General features: G+C 41.9%; 1 protein-coding gene across 3 annotated transcripts in view; it reads left to right on the top strand.

The window, feature by feature from the left end:
• SASH1 (SAM and SH3 domain containing 1) overlaps window positions 1-17803 on the top strand; it is a 570737-nt gene that overhangs the window by 490136 nt on the left and 62798 nt on the right. For all 3 annotated transcript variants that reach the window (XM_054194898.1, XM_054194899.1, XM_054194901.1), the window contains 2 exons: window positions 16346-16396; window positions 16518-16567. In XM_054194898.1, coding sequence (XP_054050873.1) covers window positions 16346-16396; window positions 16518-16567 — 101 coding nt within the window. The remainder of the gene's footprint in view (window positions 1-16345; window positions 16397-16517; window positions 16568-17803) is intronic.

Here is a 17803-nt window from a genome sequence, read left to right on the forward strand (position 1 = left end):
AGAAGGGAAACACTTCAGTTTCTGTGCTGCCTTTGTGGTGGTTTTGGGGTTTTTTGTTTGGGTTCCCACCCCCTAGAGGATGTCCTTTTCATCTTTGTAATAAACAATTCTCTATGTTGTCTTTGGGCATTGTAGGGGAGGCATGTAATGAATGGTTTTAGCAATTTGAGGCAGAACAGGCACCATAATAGCTACCTTCCACTTTTTTTGATGTGATAGCCTGGGTAGTTCCATTTCAGGCTCCTAAACCCTAGAGAGGCTTGTTCTGAGTATTTGCAGCTAGAGCACGTGAAAATAACAAAGAGGAATTTTTTTTTCCTCCATAGGTCCACTTGATGAACCTACCACAGAGTCACTCAGCGCTGCATTGAGCTAGTTTATTACAGGAGGAGTAGTAGGTGTGAGGAGTCTTGCTGTCCGTCAGAAAAACCACAGCAGTCTGAGTAATGTTAAGTGTAATCTACAGATACATCAGCGCTGCGCTGCTGACTTTGTCTCAAGCTGTTTCCCCCCAGGGAGCACCATCTTCTGAAGTAGTCTCCTGTGTGTTTGGGCTTTGTGGCCGTGTTCTGTTCTGACCATCACACCATGCTCTTCCCAATTTTGCTGTTGGAGCTGCTGACCTGCTCTTCAGCAGTACGAATGAGAGAGTTCAAAGCAGCATAACAGATGGGAATCTAGTGGCTGTCCTGGGTGGGAGGTATAGTCTCAAGGTTGAGTAGGTTTTGGGTTAGTTTCTCTCTTCCTGGGTGTAGCAGTGCGTTGTGTGTTTCGTGGTCACCACACAAATCACTTCTTGAAGCGTGGAGCTGTGGAAAAACCCCTTGGGAGCAGCTTCCATGGAGACTAGGACAGTGTATGGTAAAAACAGCTTTAAAAAGCAAATACGTCGCTTGAGGCAGCACAAAGTGCAAAATACACAGAAGAAAACTCTGGAGGATACTTTTTTTTCCTCTTTGAAGACTTTTACTTCCCTTTTCCCTGGTGTGGAGGACATCAAAATTTATGGCTTGCAGTATGCCTGGAATTAGAGAGGTGGGAGAAGCAGTCGGAAAGAGAGAAACAGGCTCAAATTAGCCTTGCGTGCCAGCCTCTAAAACTGCAGTTGTCGTTTTTCTGTAACTCCTCCTACTTTAAATGGACTGCTAAGCAAAACAATCTCGTTACTTTCATGCTTGTTGAAAATAATGATTGCAAGGACATTTATAGCTACCAAGAAGCTGATTTTCGAGGTATTAAAGCAAACAGATCATTCATTTTTCATTCCGACCAGCTAACATTTTTCTTTTTTCAATAAACTGCAAAATGTCTTTTTGTCCTCTAACACTGAGCCTTGAAGTGATAGAAAGGGATGGTATAAAAGAGGAGCATTTGCCAGTGCTAAGGAAGCCAAGGACGTGCAAAGAAAACAGATTCATTTAGTAGCACATAGGCAAAGGCCATGAAGAACAGTTTTTACAGCAGATACGTTGGATAGCCAGCAAAGAGACTGGAGTGTGAGTGATCTACTGAGATAACCTCACATTTTAGTACCTAAACAACAGCAGCAGCATTTTGAATCTTTGCGGGCACTTCAAGGCCTCGTGGGGGGGGGGGGGGGGGGCAGCTGCAGAAGAGTTGTGAAAAACCATTCAGTCCACGCCTTCTGAAATATGCAACATTGTGGTGTTTAAAGTTGTTTCTTAATTAGATCCGAAGGGTACTGAAGGAGTGAGCGAGCAAAACTGTTAATATAAAGAGCTAATAATGGAGTGTTCATGTAATTAATACTGTCTAATTCAAGCTGACAGCTGGGAGGCAATTTAGTTATTGTTTAAAAAGTGTAAAGGATAAGGATCCTGTCAAATCAATGCTCTCACCTTATTTAAGCTTAAATTTTGTCATTTTAAAGTTCTGATGAGCTGTATTTGATTTGAAAACAGATCTCTATTTCAGTATATACATTTTCCATGCATTTTTTACGGGGAGCTGGAATTGGGTACTTGTCAAGGACAGGGAAACACAAGGAGGAGGAGATTAAATCAGTTATGAATACAAGTATAACTTATCTGGTCTAGTGTCATCACATACTTTGGAAAAAGTTAACAGCAGACAATTGGTGGATTGATATTTTTCAGGGCTTTTTTTCTTCAAATCAGAAATGACTTTTGTTTTGGCATTGCAATTTTGTCAAGATTTAGACCTTCTTTTCAGAAGCGCAGAGTACCAGTAGGTCTCTGACATCTAAGGAATTATGTTGTCTCTCCCTTTGCAATTTAGCAGTCATACGAGCCCACTCAGAATTTCGGTGTGTGAGGAGGATACCTAGGTGTGAGGATTTGCCTGCATTTGTGAGGTATGATGAATAATGAAACTGGCTTCAGGCAATCTCCCTGAAATTGCTGCAGCCCCCGTTCTTTCCTAGCACTGACCAGTTTCCACCCTCTGGTCGTCTTTCTTCATGTGAATCAATGAACTGTTAAAAGATCAGCCTCTGGATATGCTTGGACAGTGAGTGATTTAGTCTTTCTCCAAACTTAAAAAGATCTGTCTGTTCTCTAAGGGCTTGATGGTTGTATAGAAACTGCAGCTTTTGCATGGTGAAACATGAAAGCTGCAATTTCTACAGGAATTACAATTCCCTTCTATGAAAAATTAAGGCATCCTGTATTATTTACTAGTTTGTCCTCTTACTGCTTGTATCCTGTCCTGTAGGATCAGGACTCCATCTAGTAAAGCATGCAAAAACATGCCAAAGTTTAAACACGACAATTGTTGCCAGGCACCTGCTTAAACACTTTGTTGTCCTAACCTCTCAATTTCTCTGAAAGATGGTATTAATATATATATATGTAAATATATCTATATACACATATAGATATATAAGAATGACCATAGATTAAACTAAATGAAGAGCAGACTAGAAAGACAGGGAAGACAACTCGATGTCGATGAACTGCACTGTGTGTCTCTTTCTGGTTTATAAGACAGTGGAAATACATAAAACAGTAGTTTCTTTATAGAAGTAGCACCCTGAGCCCATTGTAATACGCTTGATGTAATTCGTATAGGGGGACCTGTTGGTATCTGGGAAAGCCTAGTGTAGCATACGGGAGATTGTTCTGTAGTTTCATCTACATTTGCTAATATACTATTTTTGTTTCACTTGTTTTTAACAAAATCTTGTGTAATTGAAAACCCATTCTGTATCCATTGGCATGCACTTATTCACAGAGTGCACGTAACCTTGAATAAGAGACAAAAAACATTATTGAGGACCAGTTTGTGTTAGAACTGGATCTGAAACAAGAAAAACTTTCAAAGAAATGGTGTGTGCGCTGATGAGAGCCTCAAGCTGTTGTAACTAAACCCTGTCAGGGACATAACCTGTAAAAAACCCGAATATACTAAGAGGAGTCTGAGCAGAAAAAAACCGATGCTTTCAGTCAAGACATTTTGTTGCTGTCGTGATTAGAGCAGACTTGTTTCCAAGAAGCCAGGGCAGCTTTCCCTGCTGGAAGCAGTTGAGCAGAGGAATTTGTACCATGGACACTCCCATAACAGTGGCAGCACCTGCCCAAACAAGCAGGTCTTGGCTGCAAAAACCCAGGCGTTTAGAAACTCTTGCAGGTGTTTGTACAGCTTAGATTTTACTTTGCTCAGATTTTCCTTACCACAGTAAATTAATTTAGTTGGAGGGCCTAAGAGCAAACTGAGTCATAACGCTTACACAAAGACATTTGCAAAGATGGGGTAATTCGGTCATTTGTTCGCCAGGTTTGCATGCATAACTTATATTTGCTGGAGGGAAGAGAAGACAAGACCCAGCACGCTCCCTTCCGCAGCAAACCCTTTGCTGGTTGCAGGCGGGCAGCTTGCGGTGTGCTTGCTCTGTGGGTTTGCCAGCAATGACAAAGCAGCACTGAAAGTGCTTGGCAGCAAATCATTAACTGAAATGATTTGACTTCAATAGATTCCCCCCCCAGTCTAAAGCTTTTGACTGCCATTTGGTTTAGACTGAAATTGAGAGTTATTATCACTCATAGCAATACTGCAGTGTAGTTAAGAAGCATCAGGGTCTTATGGACTTGTAGGTCTGATTTACTAGATGTTTGTGAGTTTTATGTTTTCTTTTGTACCTTTGCTACTGCCTTTCTCTTTGAGGGGTTTGTGCAATTGATTGTGTTTTTTTAATGGTTTTGTTGATGATTCTTTGTTACAGGTATTTTCTCTGTCTCCAGGGTGAGGTCTGGCTCACTTTGAGGCTACTTTGGGGATTGCAGTGTGCAGTCTGCCTTGCCCTTTCTCTTCTGCACGTGTGTCCCAGCCCTCAACATTTTCTGTCGCTTCTAGTCTTGTCATTTCATGGCCCATAATATTTCATTTATTCCCTGGTTTTTTGGTTGGTTGGTTTTGGTCTATTTCCGTTCAGTGTAGACACCTGTTTAGAAGATGATTGGGAAGGTTTAGTTGTATGAAGTAGGAGTCATAATGAAGCCCCAAGTTTCTGCAGCAAGACAGTAAAAGATAGCCTTTATGTTGTCCTTAAATCAGCTGGGCTTAATGTGGATCGTGCTTGCTCTAGCTGGCCTCCAAGGTTACAAAGGCATTTCTTGCATTCACAGTTGTAAGTGTCCTCCTTTCAATTATTTAGTTTTACAATTTTGCTAAGGCATGGGGAGGGCTGAACCTCCTCTGCAGCAGTACAGATGAGGCATACTCACTTAATTTGCTAGTTTTAACTAGTTTATCATGGCATTTCTAGTTGCCATTTAACTAGTTTTTTCACGGCATAACTTATGGTCAACTTGTGCTGCTGCATGGCCTGCCGAAGCACACTGTTTAGTGCTGTTAGCAAAGGGGCTGGGTTTTGAATGGACCTTCAAAAAGAAATAGTTGCTGGTTGCCGAGAGCTCCGTTTCTCTTTATGTGTGTTTGGAAGACAATTTGTAAAAATTCAAGCAATGCATGCCAGCATTTTTAATGCCATAATTTGATTAACTGTGACTGCAATACTCCTTTAATAATGAAATATGGCGCTGAGTGGATAGGTTAAATAAGAAGGTCCGCGAGGGAGTGCAAAGTCGTACAGGCTTTGCTGGAATGAAGTGTATGTGCTACTTGTACACACTGCGTCACTGAAAAACTGCGGGTGGCTCTTGGAGTGCAAGTCTGCTCCGCACTTGTGCTTCATTTGTTTCTGCATTGCCAATTGTGTGTGTCCTTGAAGTCAAGCGTGACCCACAGTCTGGTGTCGAGAAAGGCTGAAGTTGCAAGTGCAACTTGGGAAGAAGCCTATTGTAGTTGCCACTTCAGGAATAAAACGGTCTAAGCAGCTGAATTGGGAGTATGTATTTTAATTGCCCAGGGAAAAAGTGTTATGTGAGAGAATCATTTGTTAGGGTTTACTGGAGGACTCTCAATTCTCTGGTGAATACTTGTGCATGATGATTGCAGATGATTTGCTTGGAGCAGTGGTGGCAGCTTTCTTTGCGGATTCCTCAGGTCTGAGTTTGCTGTGATTACTGAAGGTCAGCTGTTTGCTGAGGTTCAAATGCCTTCTCTGTAAGCAGCACATGACAGCGTCATAATTATTTTTTCTCCGCAGATGTTCTTCAAAACTAGATGTACTAGTTTTGTTCAGCAATTGTCCTTCTGTTTGGAAAAGACCCTGGCCCAGTCTGTGATGGGGTAACGGGATGTTGTGTAGAAACACAGCAAGGCAAAGCAAAACTGTGCATCAGTGTCCTGCGCTTGCCTGAAAGCGGTGTGGTGTCCCTGGGCTGGCAGGAGTGGGAGTCAGCCCCAGGGATTGCACAAGCCTGATCTCACCAGGAGGCTGCTGTGTCCCTGGGGAGGGGGTTCTGGTCCCTGCTGTCCTCTCCTGGGGAAAATCTCTGGGCCTCTTGCTTTGCCCTTTAAATTTAAGAACGACTGAAACCTGTATTAACCACTTTTCTGCTGTCTGGCTGGTGTGCCCGGGCAAAACCCACCTTCTATCCCAAGAGCTGGTTAAGTGGCAGGAGCCCACTGGTGCCTTTTCAGCAGAACAGCTGAGCTTTGCAAGAACTGGCTGGAGCTCTGCAGCTGGGCTGGAGCCTGGCCCAACAGTGGGAGCTGTTAATGGTGTGATTAAAGCCTTTAATTTAACCCCTTACCAGCAGTTGTGCTGATTGGTATTGGAGCTGTCAGATGTTACTGTCACACCATTACCCTTCAAAGCAAAACTGGCTGCAGCAGTAATCCCATAGAGCACGGCTTCCATTTGCTGCACCTCCACTTGGGGCCATTACTCTTAACTACTCCATCTACAGCATAAGAGTTTATAGTCCAGTCTTACTTTAAATGTAAAAAGAAAATGAAGAATACGTCTGTCAGTGGTTGTGTAGATACAGATTTCTATCACGTATGTGTAGAAGGCATTAATTACTTCTTAATGTTGTCAAACAAGGGTGCTGTGTATCTTCTTTGTGAATACACAGAATTATGCCAAGTGGTATAATGGCTTTCAATAATAGTTTTTCCCTCTGATGAAAGCAATCTTTCATGTCGTCTTTGGGCCTAATACAATGCATCAGAGTTGATTTGAAATTCAGTTTGATAATTATCATCATGTGACAGCCAGTGATAAAGACTAAAGTCTTCGTCATAAGTAAGAGTCTGGCCCTAAAGCATCCATCAAATATAGGCTTAAATTTCAAAGGTAAGGAGCAAATAGTTAATTTAAGAGTCTCTTTATCAAAGGCAGTTTTTGTAGCAGAGAGGATGTATAAATACAGACTAGCAATTTGTGGGCTAATCCTTTTTGCATTAATATGGTTAATTTGATTTCAGTTCTCTTGTTCAAGAAATTAATTTCTCCCTCACTTTCTAGGAGACTTTGAAGTTAGCACCCAACTATCCACCTTTGTCTCTCTTCCCTCACCCCCTCACATTCCTGGCGTGTGTTTATGCAGGTTGAGAGCGAGTGTTTCAGTGCCTACCTCTAGGGAATGAATTCATATTATCCATCTTAATTTTCAGGTGTTCAGTTTCACATACCTACATAGTAAACAAAACCAGTTTGATTTCAAGCTAAGCGTTGAATCTGCTTTTTAAATCATTATAAAAGTCAGATTTTAAAAAAAAAAAAAAAACAACACTTTTCCCAGTATGACCAATTTCTTTCCTGCTTCAAGTGTGCCTTCTTAAAAAGGGTACTGAAAGAAACTGCTTCAGAATGAGTTTATTGTAATAACAAATGTTAGCAAAGAGTCAGTTCCCCATATGCTGACACAAGTTTGTCTGACAGAAAGTTTTTTCTAAACCTTTTCTATCTGTATTCCTGCTGTTTCTGCTGTCAGAGCGGCTGAAATGGGGGTCAGACCCCACCAGCCCTCCTTGTTTATAAGTCATTAAATCAGCATATCTCATGTTATTATAGCTCTCTGACTGGGGTCTTCTCATGAAATAATGAACATAGGACTCACGAAGGGGGAACTAAACTGGATTTAAAACACTAAACTGAAAGTGCAAATCAGCAGAAAAGACCTACCGAGTCTAAACCACTGTGAATGGACGGGTTGAAAGCTGAGGCACTTTCTGACGACGAAGACCCGAGTTCAGGGTGTCTGCATTTTTGAGCTTGCAGCTGTTGATGTTTTTAACCTCTGAAAGAGGGAGGGGGGGAAAGGTGCAATTTTACTATCAGTTGGAAAGCAAGAATCCATTTTGCCCAAATCCTGAAAGTTTTGACATAATTCTTTCTTCATGGAAGGATGCAACAGGAGGCTGTTTGAATTTCTTCATGGAAAGATGAGGAAAAAAACAGTAAATGTGCCTGTGGGCACAGCCGCGTAATAAGACTCCGTGCCAGGGATGTAGGATAATGTGGGTCAGGTCCTGGCTCAGCTCAACTCCCTGTTACATGGTTCTGTTGCCTCTTTTTCCTGTACTTTACTGGATTCTTTCGCTTCTCTAAAAATTTAAAAGAAAAATCCATTTCCTGAGCAGTAGCACTAAAACTTTTAGAAATTCTGTGTTGGGTGTGAGAAAGTCTTAAATCTGATAGATTTTCTTGAATTAAATAAATGCTTTATCCTGTTCTGAAAGGTTCAATTTCTCATTTAAAAGAAAATGAAGAGTTAGGTATATGTACCTCTATACGTACAAACTTTTTAAAATTGGAAACTTGGATATAGGTGCAAATTTTACCGGAGGCTTATGAAGCCAAGCAGAGTCGTGAGCTCTGAAAAGCATGGCCTGATAGCAGCAACAGGCAGCCCAAAGGGTAGCAGTTGTAGAAACAAGGGTGGTGCCAGATTTCTCATGAATTGTTGCTTTTCTTCCACTGCCCACAACGATGCTGAGTTTTGAATTTTGGTTTTGCCCACCGCAGCTGAAGTATCCAACGGAAAGAGTCGTATCTCTTTCATATGTATTTGGGTTTTTTTTTGAGTCTCTGAATGTAAGGTGTCTCAAGCAAAAGAAATGGAGAGAACTGTCTAATTTTATGCCAGTCTGTGCATTACAGTGACTGTAATGATGGAAGTTTCTGATACAAAATGCATTGCAGCTTGACATAGATTAGAAAAGGTCAGGGGAAAGTTTTGAACTAAAATATCCTTTGTTTTCCACTAGATAGCTTTCCAACCTTTTTTTTTTTTTTAATCTGTCTCCTTTTTAACTAAGTAAAACAAATAACTGCTTTCACAGAATGAAATTAATGCAAAGTATTTTTATTTTTTTCTATGAAATGAGGGACTTCATTGCTGGTACTCCATGCATTTGTGGTAACACAAAAAATTCCTTTATGGGTTTCATACTGAGTAGTGCTTTCTTCTGCTTTACCTACTTCTGAATTTTCCTAGGGTTTTTAAGGCCTTAATAACTCAAAGTCAACTGTGGTTTGTGTTTTCTGCTACAGATCTTCTGAATAATTCATTGGTAACTTATTGTGTGGTACAACATAAAGTGAAAGCAATGTGGAGTCATTGAATCTTAGGTAGCACAAAAAATGATGATGTGAAAAGGAGTATGCTTGCAAAAATTCATTAGTATTACAGTAACAACCCATTTCACAAGAATCCATGAGTCTTGAGTGTATTGATTGATTCAGAGTGAAAGCTTCTATTCATTTGCAGTATAGATCATCTGAAATTTTATGTGTTGGAGGCACAGATATTGGCGTTTAGGTACACAAATACAGTCTCAATACAAATACAACATACAGTGGACCTGTGTTGTTCGCTTGTGTTTCCATGGTACGCCTGTTTGAAAGGATTTATAGCACGGCTGTAGAAGTTTCCTGGAGGCATTGGTCTTAGCCTGGACTTCCCCTTCTCTTGCCGGTTTTCAAAAAGAAAATACGTCTTTTGTTGTTCCTGAAAGCATTGAAAAGAAATTGAGAAAATGGCAAATAAGCATAATACAAATGTAGTACAACTTTGCGTACGTGAAAATAAAAAATTGGTAAGATCTGAAAAGTGTTTCACGGAAGGGAAATGGAGAACGTCACTGACCCTGAGGAGTGGGTATCCTGAATTTGAAAAGCACATAAAACCAGATCAGGACTGTCGATACTCAGAAAGAAGTTTGACATATTCTGCCATGGCTTTCAAGGCGCGGAGCTGCTTGTGATTATTTTCATCTTATCGGTGATGCTGTGAGTGCTTCACTTCAAAACTACTCTAAATTCCTGGCCTTGCAGTTACAGGAAAGCACAGGGGTGGGGAAATGTTGTTCACAGAGGTGCTGACTCCCTCGTTGTTTGAGGGTATCGGTTCAGGTGGTGACTGAGGACGAGGTACCCGCTCGCTGCCATAGCCGTCCTTGCCGAAGGGTCAGCAGCTGGGCAAGGAGTCTGTACTTGGCTGACCAGACTGTTCCTACCGCGAAGTACACTGTAACAAGCCGTTGTTTGTTTGTTTATTCATTTATTTTCTCCCTTCTTTGTGTTGCTTTCCCACAGGCCAAAACCCTCTCCCTGGGGGAAGTGACAACTCGTCCCCGGGCCCCTTGTCAAGCTCCTGCACAAGAAGGGCCCCTTGCTTTGGGCAGCGGCCAGCTGGGCTTTGCCTCACACCTCCCTCCCTGCCTCACGTCCTGAGCCCTCTCCGGCCTCGCATTTAACCATTCTTGATGTGGTTTGTCTGGGCTTTTTCATCCTTCTGAAACTTTACAGCTCTTCCCGATGCCACAAACACCCTCGCTACCTTAAAGTCCTCCCTGGAAACCCGCATCTTCACTGTGTTTTCCATCTTTTCTCCTCACAAAAGTTATTTTTGGCCTCATCTGTATAATAAAAGTTGATGCTGACTGACCTGAGGCGTTTTAAGCAAACATAGCAGGTCTTATTCATCCTGTTTATACCACCAAGAGCTCTTAGTATAGATGCAGTTATGCCAGCACAAGAGCGCTTTACTATTTTACCATTTGGGTAATGGGTGTAAAATACATCAATCGAAGGCCTGCTGTGTCCCAATCACATATATGTGCCTTTATATTAATATGTTTTTAGCAGAGAGGCAGCTAGCATAGTTCTTGGCTTGCTGCCTCTTTTTTGGAAAATTGATCAGAAGGTGTTCAATTTTCCCACTAAAGAACGCTGTGTTCCCATATCGACTTTCCTTTCTCTGAAGCCCGTTGCTGTTGGGTTTTTGTCTGTGCCATAATTTCGCTGGATTCGGCCTCTCTTTTTTTTTTTTTTTTTTTTTTACAAGTGGATTTATGAGTTAGCACTGTCTCACTTTTCATTGTTACAGGGCTTTACAAAAGCTGCAGTTTCTTTGTAATTGCTAATGAATTATGGTTTTTTAAATCATCGTGGAATGTTTTTCAGCCTCTGTGGCTTCCAGCCTTAACGTTGAATGCAATGTATTTGAGATGGACAAAAAAACCTTCTGTTTTTATTGTTGGCAGAGGGGAGAGTGTCAAACGCTTCCCCCCATGATGTGTTACGTTCAATAGATTCCAACATTTGCGTCAAGCTGAGAGGCATGATTTTTCTTCCCTACTTAATACTAAAAGCAGACATGTGAGTGCTGTAGCAGCATGTTCTCTCTGAAGCTGCATTTCGTCAGTAGTTAAGCTAAATGTTTACCTGCATCTGCACTGCTGTATGAGGCACAGACGCTTGGACTGTTATTTCATGTGTAGAAGTATTGTTTGAAACACCACTTTTTAACCATTACTCCCACATACCTCATTTCCTTGATCCAGAGTTTTGCTGCTGCTGTAGGATGCTATTACCTAGCATGTGTCAGAACTGACTGTAATGTGCAAGAGTAATGGAGGCGAAAGCCTTCACTCTTTGCTGAAACAGCTACGGGGATGGTCCAGAGATTGCGGTTTGAGACTCAAAATGGAACTTTTACTAATCTGTACCACTGTAAACTCACTGAGCTGGTTAATTCCCTCAAACACTTGCGGAGGCGGTTGCCACAGGGTTAGGTCTTTTTTTTATTTCTTTATTCTGAGCTGTGACCCATAGCTAGGGACTTGTGGGCAATTTCCATTACACACCTGTGTATCTGTGCTGTCACTGCACAGGGGCTTCCCTTCACCTTCTCCAGAACTTCTGCAGAGGCCGCAATATGGTGCGTGGTGGAGGACTCTAGGCAGAACGTTTGCTTTCAAAGTAAAACAAACTCTTGGAGACCTTCGGTGCTCTGGCTATCTTTCAGATGTAGCTTTGTTTAATGAGTTCAGAAGCTAGACTAGAACATGCAGTGTGTGTTCAGAGCAAACAGGGAAAAAGTTCGGGGGAGGAGACTGGCAGAATTTTCTCACAGAAGTTTTCTGCTGTGGGTGCTTTATTTACACCTGCTGAAATGGTTTCATAAAATTATTTGTGACTATATGAGCATTTTAGCCATCTCCTTTTCCACTAGTTATGTCACTGAATTTTCCCAGAACTCACCTAGGTCTCACTTTGTGCAGTTGCTCTCCACACAGTGAGAATAATCCTGTCTCGGGATCTGCAGAGGAGTGTTTAAATTTACAATTCAAGTGGATAGAGCTCCTGTGGCAGAAACTGTGAAGATGTTAATGAATTTCTAATTAGAAGGGATTCATTCAATGAATGTAATTTCCTAAACTAAGTTGTGGTGTGGAGCATAGATGAAGCTTTATGTTTAGGTAATTAAAATATGCACGTTCCCCCTAGAAGATGTGAGCCTTACCCGGGGTAACCAGGTTTCCTTTTGGATGCTCTTCTCTCCTATGCTTGTGTATTTCAGGAGCAGAACAGCAAAGTCTTCAAGGTGAAGATGTCCCTTATCTGTTACGTTAGATAGAGAACACCTGAACTGAAGTTATCACAGGAAGAAAAGCCCCTCATGAATTCAAAACCTGCCATTCCAGTCAGGAAATGGGTTTCCAGCTTCTTCCCTCTGTATTTTGTGCTTTGTACTTTCTTCCCATATGCATCTTCCATGCTTAGTTCATAAACAATTGTAAAACTCTTTTCAAGATTTTTACAAGGAAGGTAGTGTATAAAACCAAAATCACAATATTTAGAAGCCTGCAATAATTTGAAAAGAAACAGATGATCACATAAATCACCCAGTGCACAAAGTAAGCAGAAAAGCTACCTGTGAAGGAAGCTTCTTTCTTGAGCCCTGAGGTGAACAACTTAAGGCTTGAAGCATAAGTCACAAATCCTTCTTGTTAAGCTTACAACACATGTTTTCTTTCAAAATGAGAGATATGTAAAAATCACTTTGCTGATTTGCCCTTCTGCACCAGAGCTCCCAAGCCCTATCAGTTTGGCTCCACAGTCGCTTTCTGCAGCACCCGCAGTGCGGAAGGGTTGGTGATACCAGGCAGTACCTGGGTGGCGTGATGCCTCTGAACGCTTCCCTTCCTCTAGCTGCTGGATCACAGCTTCAGCCAGGACCTCGGGACATTGCCCTGCGGCTTTCATCTTGATGGTATCAGCTTTGGGTGAAGAAGGAGACAAGAAGGAAGTAGGACTGCTAAGAATATGGCTTTAAAGCTGGGAGAACAAAATGTTACTGCGCACTGAGATTGTTCTAAATCGGCCATAGGTGACTTGATGGAGGAATCCCTAGTTTAAATTCAGTGGGCTTCATTCTACAGGATATTAGCATTACTAATTTTCAACAGCTTCCTCTGGCTCTATCAGTATTTGAGATTCTGGCTGTGCTAACCTTGGACCTCAAGGGGAGCTGGACAAGCTGGTGCTAAGCCACCATTTGCCCTCCCTCTTATGTGTTCCCTGGGGGTTGGATGCAATTTATTAATATCTCCGTTTCTCCAGAATCTTCAGATCTTAGTTGCTGTGATTTGATAGTGTATTGGACATGTGCAGCATGCACCAACAGTGTCTGGGTACAGGACGGGTGACTTAGGGCCCCTTAAGTCCAGAAACCGTGCAAGTAAATCAGGCGCTTTTGGAAAACGCTGAATTTAATCAGGTAGCTTAAGGAGTCTGCACTGATGCACTTCTCAGATCACTGGGTTTCTTGGACCAACACCGCATAGTGTGTTGGTGCCGTGAATGTCTGGTACACCTCAGGGAAGCTTTATGGGCACATGTGGAGGGCAGTTATCTGGGGCAGCAGACTGCTAGGAGAGAAAATATCCATCACTCTAATGCTTGCTTTGTCAAGACCAGAGTCGTGGAAATGCCTCCAGGCATCCCTTCCCTCCAGGGAAGGGATGTCTGTTACTGCAGCCACTGTTTCTATAAATCCAAGCTCTCCTCTGTTTCATTTTTAAGGTTTGGTTCAGAAGGGTGAAAGGTGTACTTTCATGAAACTAAGCTTTGAAAATATTTTTTGAAAAGATGTTATAGCGTGCTTGAGAGCATGCCAATGGTACAACATTTGCTCAACCTTCTAGAATTAGCCCTTGGTATAAAAAAGACCCTGATCCTGCTGCAGTAAAGTCAACACAACCTGTGGATTTTAATGTGAGGTTTAACGGATTTTAACCTAAATAAATAGAATTGCTCAAGACTGATAAAAGTTCTGTGATATAGATCTGTGCCAGAAGTTCAGTCGAGAGTAGTATTTTCCTAAGTATTTTCCTTTGGTTTCTTGTCTAAATAACAATAGGAAAAATATAATTCTGCTGAAAAGGTAGTTATGAATATTAATTGGAACAGTACGGGACTATCAGGTGTTTCGCATTCCAGCATTGCAAACTAGAGCTTGAGAGGAGGGAGAGGAGAGTTGTCCTTGCTTCTGTACTCTACAGTCATCTTGATCCTATAAAACTGTTTCTGTTCTAACAGGGTGGGCTTGACAGTAAGTGAGGAAAAAGAAAGCAAATACAGTCAGCTTTTTTAGGGTTTTGTTACAGGTGATAGAGCTGACTATTCAGCTGAATAGTTTTAGGCTGAAAATAGTAACTTTCCATCTAATTGCAATCTCAGGCTACAACTTCACAAGCGACTGCTCAAGCAAAAGACTTCTGTAAAGCCTTGGGAACCCAGATAGTGTCTTGTAAATGGTAATTTACAAAAACTAGCATATTTTTTAAAAAACCTCTTGCAGCAAGCAGCGTTTCAAGGCAACAGATAAATCATCAGCAAGTTGGGATATAAAGGCGTGCTGGGGACATAGTGGATTCTCCTGACTGGCATAGTGAAACTTTTAAGATGGGATAGCTAATAAAATGCTGATTTTTGTCATCTGTGCAGCAGTGTGTGGACAAACGAGGTGCTCATGAATGGGAAGCATTTGGACCATGGGGCTTGTCTTTCCCTCCCTCGTTGTGAACTTCTAGGTGGGGGTGGGAGAGTGCCTGAGGAGAATTCAGAGTGATGTGCCTGCAGTCTTTTCCAGGTGCAAAACTTACTCGGATTCCATTTTGAAATAGCTAATTTCACTTCCCTGATCTCTGAGCATCTGTGGAATTTCCCTGGGCTCCATCCAGCTTCTGCCTGACTAGAGGAGTCCTGTTGGATTTGTCGCCTTTTCATGCAGACTTCCACTCAAGGACTTCGTTTCCCTTTTCATGCTATAAAATCAGCAGAAGCAGATATGCAGACCACGTGTGGTCAGGCAAAATCCCCCAGTTGGGCAATGACCCTGTGTCAGCCCTGTTTACTAGCAAGCACATGGCCATGAGCCGTCCTGTGCCCTCCTGGCTGCCGTGGCCAGCAGTGCAAGCTCCCTTAGTTGTGTGATGGCGGACTAGGCTCCTCTCTACTCTGGATCTTGCAAACTTTCTGGGAGGGCTAATCCAACACCACTTCGTGGCAGTCAGTGGTAACTTCCTGTTTAGTATTAAAAGTCTGCATTTCCAGAAAATTATGTCTGGTTTTCTTTTTTTGTATTAAATCTTAAGAACATTTTGTCACCCTTTCTGTAAAGAAAGGGCATAGGAAGTACAATTTCACAGAGATAAGAGACTTACATGTAGGCTGAGGAATGCGTGAACAAAAAGACCTCCAGTACTGAGAAATAAATCCATGTCCTCTTTTTTTATTTTTTTGGAGCATGTATACTACTGTGGTTGCTTACTCAGCTATGATGGCCTTTCGGTTACAGTACTCACTTTGCAATAGCTTCACTAGGGGTAGGACTGGCTGAGAATAAAATAGCCACAAGTCGATTCCCCCATGGTTTCACACGCAGATCAACCAGCAAAATGTAGTTCTCAATACTGACAACTATAATTTCTTCCTCCATTCTAATTGGAGTTTTCCCACTGACTTCAGCTAGGCTCGTTGTTAATAGTACATGCCTTTTAGGCAGCTGGCCTGTAATCTTAAATTAGATACCACCAGTGGGACTTGCCTCATCTAACTTGAGGCAGCTGAAACCTGTCGGGCGAGTTGTTCTGTAAGAGTTCCTCTCTCTCCATTGACTGCAAAGGGAGCCTGGGTGACCGAGTCCTGGAATGGACGGTTATATCCTAGATGCTGGAAGGAAGGCGATTTGAACTCCGTCCTGTTGACAAATTTCTGTGCGAGAAACTGGCCTCGCTGTAATGTATTGGAATCCTCTTGGTATTTTTAGCTCAGAGATGCTCTTTTAATCCCAGATTTTCCGTGTACCTTCTTCCTGAAGGTAAACTTTGGGAAATTGCACGTGAACTTATCTAACAAATTGTATGATGACCTGGTGAAAAATAACACATTCTTCTTTCTGTTCTGTTTTGAATCCCTTCTGTCTGGAAATTTTACCTTCCTCTATACTCTCCAGTGATAAGGATGGAATTACCCGTTTTACTGGTGTATTTCAGAATTTATCCTGCAAGTGGGTCCTTCTGGAGAGGTTATTGTTTCCCATTTGAATGGTTTTAAGGTAGTCCTAGGTTCTGTTACCCTGTTTCTTCGTCCCCTTTTCTCGCTTCAGATTTCATCTTTCTGGTGTTTGGATATTTCATTAATGCGGTGTTTGTTCTGTTTTAGGAAAAACCTGATACCAGCCCCACATCTCTGCAGCTGCGATCCCAGATTGAGGTAAGGTGTTTGATTTTGATCATTCACATTTGTTTCTTTCTTCCTTAATTTGATATTCTGCATAAATTGGGCAAAAGCTGCTCTCGTGGCTGCTCTCACTGCTATGTGTCATCTCTTGCAGGAGTCACTTGGTCTCAGCAGCACCGCGTCAACACCTGACGCTGAAAGAAAGTAAGTGAAGGCACAGGAGGTGAGAAAGGAGGGAGGGTAAATTTGGTATGTTTTTTCTTTTAAATTAATTTTAGATTGTATTGGTGCGTCAAGATTTCAGATCCAGCCGCTATTAATGAAACCCATTTTGGAACCTGCTCCTTCCTTCATTTCTTTTTGGCCTTTTACTGTTTTGTTTTTTACATCAAGGGAGGGTTATCTTTTCTCACCTCTGTGACCATACACCAAGATGACTGGTAGTCATTTTTGAGGAACTTCACTGATTTCACATTTTCTGCAAATTAAACCTGCTTAAAAAATAACTTTTCGTGACTAGACCTAAATGCAGCCAAAAAGAGATAGGCAAGGGGAAGGGAGAGTTATAAGTTAAAATCACTTTCCTTTTCCTGTGCACTCCTGTGTTTGTAACTATGCTTTTGAAGAAGATGCCAAGGGAATGAAGTATTTAAAACCAAGTTAAAAGGAGCTTTAATTTTAGCAGTCCTTAATAAAAACCTCTCTGTGAGGACTGAGAGGGTTTCTGTTTACTGTCACCTCCTGCTGCAATGTGTGTGCTTGTTTTCTGCGCCTCCTTCCTTTGATCCCAAGATCTTGGATCCCTACTGCTAAGGGTAACGTGCAGCAGCGCATGAAGACAACTGACACTGTATTCTCACTTGCCTGCCCTTTGTGGGATAGTGCCAGCTGGGCTGGTTCAGAGGGAGTACGTGGAATCCAGTTGTGATGTGACGTACTTCTGTTTTACAGTCCCGCATTTGAATATCTTCTAGTGATTCAACAGTGGACAGTAATAGGAAGGTTGTAAGAAGTTGCTGCCCTTTCTCTTGCTAGTTCAGTAGAAGGAGTGTCAGTCCTGGAGGGAGCTGGGGTGGATGCGGGGTACGGGTAGGAACAGCTGCTTAGGGGCTTCTGTGGGATTGTCTGGAGGCTGGTTAATGCTAAAGATCTTGGAAAGTGGTGAATGATCTTTTGGAAGTACCTTGTCTCTTAATCACTTGGAGAGAAAGTAAGGATGGTTTGCTTGAGGTAGATGCTAATTTTCAAAACAGCTTAAGACAGATAAGGTGAATTTTACCTTGGGTACCATCACTGCGCCCATTTTACATTTAACAGAGAAAGCCTAGAAGGCTTAGAGTTTAAAAGTGGTGCTTCAGATACTGAAAGATGGAAAAGTTTTCTTCAAAGATATCTTCCTGTCTAACATTATGATGAAACCAGAAGTACCAAGTGGATGGG

This window comes from Rissa tridactyla, chromosome 3 (genome assembly GCF_028500815.1).
Source record: "Rissa tridactyla isolate bRisTri1 chromosome 3, bRisTri1.patW.cur.20221130, whole genome shotgun sequence".
Lineage (NCBI taxonomy): Eukaryota > Metazoa > Chordata > Aves > Charadriiformes > Laridae > Rissa > Rissa tridactyla.